The 7,648-nt window shown below is 61.4% G+C and overlaps 1 protein-coding gene across 2 annotated transcripts in view; it reads right to left on the reverse strand.

The window, feature by feature from the left end:
- Positions 1-2,629: 2,629 nt before the first annotated feature.
- The window catches only part of GART (phosphoribosylglycinamide formyltransferase, phosphoribosylglycinamide synthetase, phosphoribosylaminoimidazole synthetase), a 36,325-nt gene continuing 31,306 nt past the window's right edge, over positions 2,630-7,648 (reverse strand). Inside the window, exons 23-24 of one of the 2 annotated variants that reach the window (XM_078881986.1) lie at positions 6,712-6,762; positions 2,630-3,261 (exon numbers count right to left, since the gene is read on the reverse strand). In XM_078881986.1, coding sequence (XP_078738112.1) covers positions 3,038-3,261; positions 6,712-6,762 — 275 coding nt within the window. In that variant the 3' untranslated portion in view covers positions 2,630-3,037. Of the gene's footprint in view, positions 3,262-6,711; positions 6,828-7,648 lie in introns of both variants that reach the window. The other variant, XM_078881985.1, reaches the window with a different exon arrangement.

Genomic DNA, 7,648 nt, shown 5'->3' on the forward strand with positions numbered 1-7,648 from the left:
CGGGGGGGGGGGTGAGGGTTGCAATGGGGAGAAGTTGGCGGGGGGGGGGGGTGAGGGATGCAATGGGGAGAAGGCGGCGGGGGGTGAGGGATGCAATGGCGAGAAGGCGGCGGGGGGTGAGGGATGCAATGGCGAGAAGTCGGCGGGGGGGGGTGAGGGATGCAATGGCGAGAAGGCGGCGGGGGGTGAGGGATGCAATGGCGAGAAGTCGGCGGGGGGGGGTGAGGGATGCAATGGCGAGAAGGCGGGGGGGGGTGAGGGATGCAATGGCGAGAAGTCGGCGGGGGGGGGTGAGGGATGCAATGGCGAGAAGGCGGCGGGGGGTGAGGGATGCAATGGCGAGAAGTCGGCGGGGGGGGGTGAGGGATGCAATGGCGAGAAGGCGGCGGGGGGTGAGGGATGCAATGGCGAGAAGGCGGGGGGGGGTGAGGGATGCAATGGGGAGAAGTTGGCGGGGGGGGGGGTGAGGGATGCAATGGGGAGAAGGCGGCGGGGGGTGAGGGATGCAATGGCGAGAAGGCGGGGGGGGGTGAGGGATGCAATGGCGAGAAGTCGGCGGGGGGGGGTGAGGGATGCAATGGCGAGAAGGCGGCGGGGGGTGAGGGATGCAATGGCGAGAAGTCGGCGGGGGGGGGTGAGGGATGCAATGGCGAGAAGGCGGCGGGGGGTGAGGGATGCAATGGCGAGAAGTCGGCGGGGGGGGGTGAGGGATGCAATGGCGAGAAGTCGGCGGGGGGGGGTGAGGGATGCAATGGCGAGAAGGCGGGGGGGGGTGAGGGATGCAATGGCGAGAAGTCGGCGGGGGGGGGTGAGGGATGCAATGGCGAGAAGGCGGCGGGGGGTGAGGGATGCAATGGCGAGAAGGCGGGGGGGGGGTGAGGGATGCAATGGCGAGAAGTCGGCGGGGGGGGGTGAGGGATGCAATGGCGAGAAGGCGGCGGGGGGTGAGGGATGCAATGGCGAGAAGTCGGGGGGGGGTGAGGGATGCAATGGCGAGAAGTCGGCGGGGGGGGGTGAGGGATGCAATGGCGAGAAGGCGGGGGGGGGTGAGGGATGCAATGGCGAGAAGTCGGCGGGGGGGGGTGAGGGATGCAATGGCGAGAAGGCGGCGGGGGGTGAGGGATGCAATGGCGAGAAGTCGGGGGGGGGTGAGGGATGCAATGGCGAGAAGTCGGCGGGGGGGGGTGAGGGATGCAATGGCGAGAAGGCGGCGGGGGGTGAGGGATGCAATGGCGAGAAGGCGGCGGGGGGTGAGGGATGCATTGGCGAGAAGGCGGCGGGGGGTGAGGGATGCAATGGCGAGAAGGCGGGGGGGGGTGAGGGATGCAATGGCGAGAAGGCGGGGGGGGGTGAGGGATGCAATGGCGAGAAGGCGGCGGGGGGTGAGGGATGCAATGGCGAGAAGGCGGGGGGGGGTGAGGGATGCAATGGCGAGAAGTCGGCGGGGGGGGGGTGAGGGTTGCAATGGGGAGAAGGTGGCGGGGGGGGTGAGGGATGCAATGGCGAGAAGGCGGCGGGGGGGGGGGGTGAGGGATGCAATGGCGAGAAGGCGGCGGGGGGGTGAGGGATGCAATGGGGAGAAGTTGGCGGGAGGGGGGGGGGATGCAATGGGGAGAAGTCGGCGGGGGGGGGGGGTGAGGGATGCAATGGGGAGAAGTCGGCGGGAGGGGGGGGGGGATGCAATGGGGAGAAGTCGGCGGGGGGGGGGGTGAGGGATGCAATGGGGAGAAGTCGGCGGGAGGGGGGGGGTGAGGGATGCAATGGGGAGAAGGCGGCGGGAGGGGGGGGGGGGATGCAATGGCGAGAAGGCGGCGGGAGGGGGGGGGTGAGGGATGCAATGGCGAGAAGGCGGCGGGAGGGGGGGGGGGATGCAATGGCGAGAAGGCGGCGGGAGGGGGGGGGGTGAGGGATGCAATGGGGAGAAGTCGGCGGGAGGGGGGGGGGTGCAATGGGGAGAAGTCGGCGGGGGGGGGGTGAGGGATGCAATGGGGAGAAGTCGGCGGGGGGGGGTGAGGGATGCAATGGGGAGAAGTTGGCGGGGGGGGGTGAGGGATGCAATGGGGAGAAGTCGGCGGGGGGGGGGGTGAGGGATGCAATGGGGAGAAGTCGGCGGGGGGGAGGGGATGCAATGGGGAGAAGTCGGCGGGGGGGGTGAGGGATGCAATGGGGAGAAGTCGGCGGGGGGGGGGGTGAGGGATGCAATGGGGAGAAGTCGGCGGGGGGGGGGGGGATGCAATGGGGAGAAGTCGGCGGGGGGGGGTGAGGGATGCAATGGGGAGAAGTCGGCGGGGGGGGGTGAGGGATGCAATGGGGAAAAGTCGGCGGGAGGGGGGGGGGGATGCAATGGGGAGAAGTCGGCGGGGGGGGGGTGAGGGATGCAATGGGGAGAAGTCTGTCGCGGTGGTGGTGAGGAGGGAGAGCCGTGCAGGGCGGATGGAGGAGGGGGCCAGGGAAAGCGACTTGGGGGGTCGCCAATGAGACGACGTGGCAGGGGACTGAGACGGGCACCGGGGTGGCAGCCAGGTGCTAACAGGAAGAGCCTAAGCCAGATGGTGATGATGGTGAAGATGATGATGGTGGTGGTGGTGAAGATGATGATGGTGGTGAAGACGATGATGGTGGTGATGAAGATGATGGTGGTGGTGGTGGCGGTGGTGGTGGTGAAGATGATGATGGTGAAGATGATGATGATGGTGGTGGTGGTGAAGATGATGGCGGTGGTGGTGGTGAAGATGATGATGGTGGTGATGAAGATGATGGTGGTGGTGGCGGTGGTGAAGATGATGATGGTGGTGGTGAAGATGATGATGGTTGGGCTGATGACAGTGGTGGTGATGACGGTGGTGATGGTAATGGTGGTTGTGATGATGACGGTGATTATGTTGACGATGATGATGATAATAACTGTGACGACGGTGACGATGGTGATGACGACGACGGCGATGACGCTACGACAGGAATCCCCGAAGGACCCGTCGCGTCACATCGGCACAGGGGCAGTAACGAGGTGGAGGAGGGGTGGGAGTTGAGTCGGTCCTTAGGGGAGGTGCCCCCCACTGGGGGGGGCCGGCGGCGGGGGGCTCAGACCCAGACGACGCGCCCGTTGACGAGCGTGGCGTTGCCGCGGGCGACCAGCTCCAAGGCAGCGGGGAAGGCGCGGTGTTCGGCCTCGCGCACGCGGGTACCCAGCGTCTCCTCCGTGTCGCCCGTCTCCACGGCGACCGCCTCTTGCGCCACGATGCCCCCCGTGTCCACCTCCTCCTGCGGTGGGGTGGGGGTGAGGGGCATGGGGGGGCGGGCACCGAGATGCGTAGAGATAATTACACGCATGCTTCCGTACCGCATCAGTCTCTTCTCTAGCCTGTGCCACTCAATATCATCCACTCATTCATTCATCAGACCATCTCTTCTCTAGCCTGTGCCACTCAATCACCCACTCATTCATTCATCAGCCCATCTCTTCTCTAGCCTGTGCCACTCAATATCACCCACTCATTCATTCATCAGCCCATCTCTTCTCTAGCCTGTGCCACTCAATATCACCCACTCATTCATTCATCAGCCCATCTCTTCTCTAGCCTGTGCCACTCAATCACCCACTCATTCATTCATTCATCAGACCATCTCTTCTCTAGCCTGTGCCACTCAATATCACCCACTCATTCATTCATTCATCAGACCATCTCTTCTCTAGCCTGTGCCACTCAATCACCCACTCATTCATTCATCAGCCCATCTCTTCTCTAGCCTGTGCCACTCAATCACCCACTCATTCATTCATTCATCAGCCCATCTCTTCTCTAGCCTGTGCCACTCAATATCACCCACTCATTCATTCATTCATCAGCCCATCTCTTCTCTAGCCTGTGCCACTCAATATCACCCACTCATTCATTCATCAGCCCATCTCTTCTCTAGCCTGTGCCACTCAATCACCCACTCATTCATTCATTCATCAGACCATCTCTTCTCTAGCCTGTGCCACTCAATATCACCCACTCATTCATTCATTCATCAGCCCATCTCTTCTCTAGCCTGTGCCACTCAATATCACCCACTCATTCATTCATCAGCCCATCTCTTCTCTAGCCTGTGCCACTCAATCACCCACTCATTCATTCATTCATCAGACCATCTCTTCTCTAGCCTGTGCCACTCAATATCACCCACTCATTCATTCATTCATCAGACCATCTCTTCTCTAGCCTGTGCCACTCAATCACCCACTCATTCATTCATCAGCCCATCTCTTCTCTAGCCTGTGCCACTCAATCACCCACTCATTCATTCATTCATCAGACCATCTCTTCTCTAGCCTGTGCCACTCAATATCACCCACTCATTCATTCATTCATCAGCCCATCTCTTCTCTAGCCTGTGCCACTCAATCACCCACTCATTCATTCATCAGCCCATCTCTTCTCTAGCCTGTGCCACTCAATATCACCCACTCATTAATTCATTCATCAGCCCATCTCTTCTCTAGCCTGTGCCACTCAATCACCCACTCATTCATTCATTCATCAGCCCATCTCTTCTCTAGCCTGTGCCACTCAATATCACCCACTCATTAATTCATTCATCAGCCCATCTCTTCTCTAGCCTGTGCCACTCAATCACCCACTCATTCATTCATTCATCAGCCCATCTCTTCTCTAGCCTGTGCCACTCAATATCACCCACTCATTAATTCATTCATCAGCCCATCTCTTCTCTAGCCTGTGCCACTCAATCACCCACTCATTCATTCATTCATCAGCCCATCTCTTCTCTAGCCTGTGCCACTCAATCACCCACTCATTCATTCATTCATCAGACCATCTCTTCTCTAGCCTGTGCCACTCAATATCACCCACTCATTCATTCATTCATTCATCAGACCATCTCTTCTCTAGCCTGTGCCACTCAATATCACCCACTCATTCATTCATTCATCAGCCCATCTCTTCTCTAGCCTGTGCCACTCAATCACCCACTCATTCATTCATTCATCAGACCATCTCTTCTCTAGCCTGTGCCACTCAATCACCCACTCATTCATTCATTCATCAGACCATCTCTTCTCTAGCCTGTGCCACTCAATCACCCACTCACTCATTCATTCATCAGACCATCTCTTCTCTAGCCTGTGCCACTCAATCACCCACTCACTCATTCATTCATCAGCCCATCTCTTCTCTAGCCTGTGCCACTCACCCACTCACTCACCCACCCACTCACCCACTCACCCACCCACTCACCCACCCACCCACTCACCCACCCACCCACTCACCCACCCACTCACCCACTCACCCACCCACTCACCCACTCACCCACCCACTCACCCACCCACTCACCCACCCACTCACCCACCCACCCACCCACTCACCCACCCACCCACTCACCCACTCATTTATCAGCCCATCTTTTCTCTACCCTGTGCCACTCACCCACTCACTCACCCACCCACTCACCCACTCACCCACCCACTCACCCACCCACCCACCCACCCACCCACTCACCCACCCACTCACCCACTCACCCACCCACTCACCCACTCACCCACCCACTCACCCACCCACTCACCCACCCACTCACCCACCCACCCACTCACCCACCCACCCACTCACCCACTCATTTATCAGCCCATCTTTTCTCTACCCTGTGCCACTCACCCACTCATCACTCACCGACAGATCAGTCAATTTCTTCTTTAGCCCGTGCCATGCCCGTTTAGCCCCCTCTATCCGGCCAAACAGAAGCTGCTTGTGCATGCGGTGGCTGGGCCAGCGGGCGACACGGCCCAGCAGCCAGTGCAGCCTCTCACCTGCCAGAGGAGCTCACCGATGGCTCTGTGTCCAAATCACTCGATGATTTGTGAGCTGCTCGTACAATCCAGCCGGGTTAAACCCAGGATGGATCGTAGGCAGGGCAGCCTGAATGTTTCTAATTGGCGCAGATGTTCCTTGAGAGGGGTCCACGTTTTGCGAGCGTTAGAGAGAGGAGGGCATCACTGTGGCCGAGAAGACACGCAGCTTCGTGTGGAGTGACAGGCCAGGCAGCTTCCACACAGCGCCATGGGTTGACCAAACGAGATGACTGGCAGATGGCACCACCTGTGCTCCCCACTGTGCCAACTCGCCGCTGCATTTTAGCCGCCCGGCACTTTGATCGTTGTTGTGAGCACGTAAATCCACACGCACGTCCTGGTGAGGGTGGTGAGGGTGGTGAGGGTGGTGAGGGTGGTGAAGGTGGTGAGGGTGGTGAGGGTGGTGAGGGTGGTGAGGGTGGAGGAGGGGGTGGTGAGGGTGGAGGAGGGGGTGGTGAGGGTGGAGGAGGGGGTGGTGAGGGTGGAGGAGGGGGTGGTGAGGGTGGAGGGGGGGGGTGGTGAGGGTGGTGAGGGTGGTGAGGAGGGGGTGGTGAGGGTAGTGAGGGTGGTGAGGAGGGGTTGGTGAGGGTGGTGAGGGTGGAGGGGGGGGTGGTGAGGGTGGAGGGGGGGGTGGTGAGGGTGGTGAGGAGGGGGTGGTGAGGGTAGTGAGGGTGGTGAGGAGGGGGTGGTGAGGGTGGTGAGGGTGGAGGGGGGGGTGGTGAGGGTGGTGAGGGTGGTGAGGAGGGGGTGGTGAGGGTGGTGAGGGTGGTGAGGGTGGTGATGCTGGTGAGGGCGTAGGAGGGGGTGGTGAGGGTGGTGAGGGTGGTGAGGAGGGGGTGGTGAGAACGGGGGGCACCCCTCACCGACACGAAGTGCACGGTGCAGCCGGTGACGCGAGCTCCCGCCTGCAGCGCCTGACGGAGCGCATGGGTGCCACGGAAGGCGGGCAGCAGCGACGGGTGAATGTTCAGCATGCGGCCTGCGGGCACGGAGAGACACGGCGGGAGAGAGACACGGGGGGAGAGAGAGAGACACGGGGGGAGAGAGAGACACGGGGAGAGAGAGACACGGGGGGAGAGAGAGAGACACGGGTCAGAGAGACACGGGGGGAGAGAGAGACACGGGGGGAGAGAGAGACACGGGGGGAGAGAGAGACACGGGGGGAGAGAGAGAGACACGGGGGGAGAGAGAGACACGGGGGGAGAGAGACACGGGGGGAGAAAGAGAGACACGGGTCAGAGAGACGGCGGGAGAGAGACACGGGGAGAGAGAGACACGGGGGGAGAGAGACACGGGGGGGAGAGAGACACGGGGAGAGAGAGACACGGGGGGGAGAGAGACACGGGGGGAGAGAGAGACACGGGGGGAGAGAGAGACACGGGGAGAGAGAGACACGGGGGGAGAGAGACACGGGGGGAGAGAGAGAGACTCGGGTCAGAGAGACACGGCGGGAGAGAGACACAGGGAGAGAGAGACACGGGGGGGAGAGAGGCACGGGGGGAGAGAGAGACACGGGGAGAGAGAGACACGGGGGGAGAGAGAGACATGAGGAGAGAGAAACACGGGGGGAGAGAGAGACACGGGGGGGAGAGAGACATGGGGGGAGAGAGACACGGGGAGAGAGAGACACGGGGGGAAGAGAGACACGGGGGGAGAGAGACACGGGGAGAGAGAGACACGGGGGGGGAGAGAGACACGGGGGGGGAGAGAGACACGGGGGGAGAGAGAGACACGAGGAGAGAGAGACACAGGGGGAGAAACACGGGGAGAGAGAGACATGGGGAGAGAGAGACACGGGGG

This window comes from Lampetra fluviatilis, chromosome 63 (genome assembly GCF_964198595.1).
Source record: "Lampetra fluviatilis chromosome 63, kcLamFluv1.1, whole genome shotgun sequence".
Lineage (NCBI taxonomy): Eukaryota > Metazoa > Chordata > Hyperoartia > Petromyzontiformes > Petromyzontidae > Lampetra > Lampetra fluviatilis.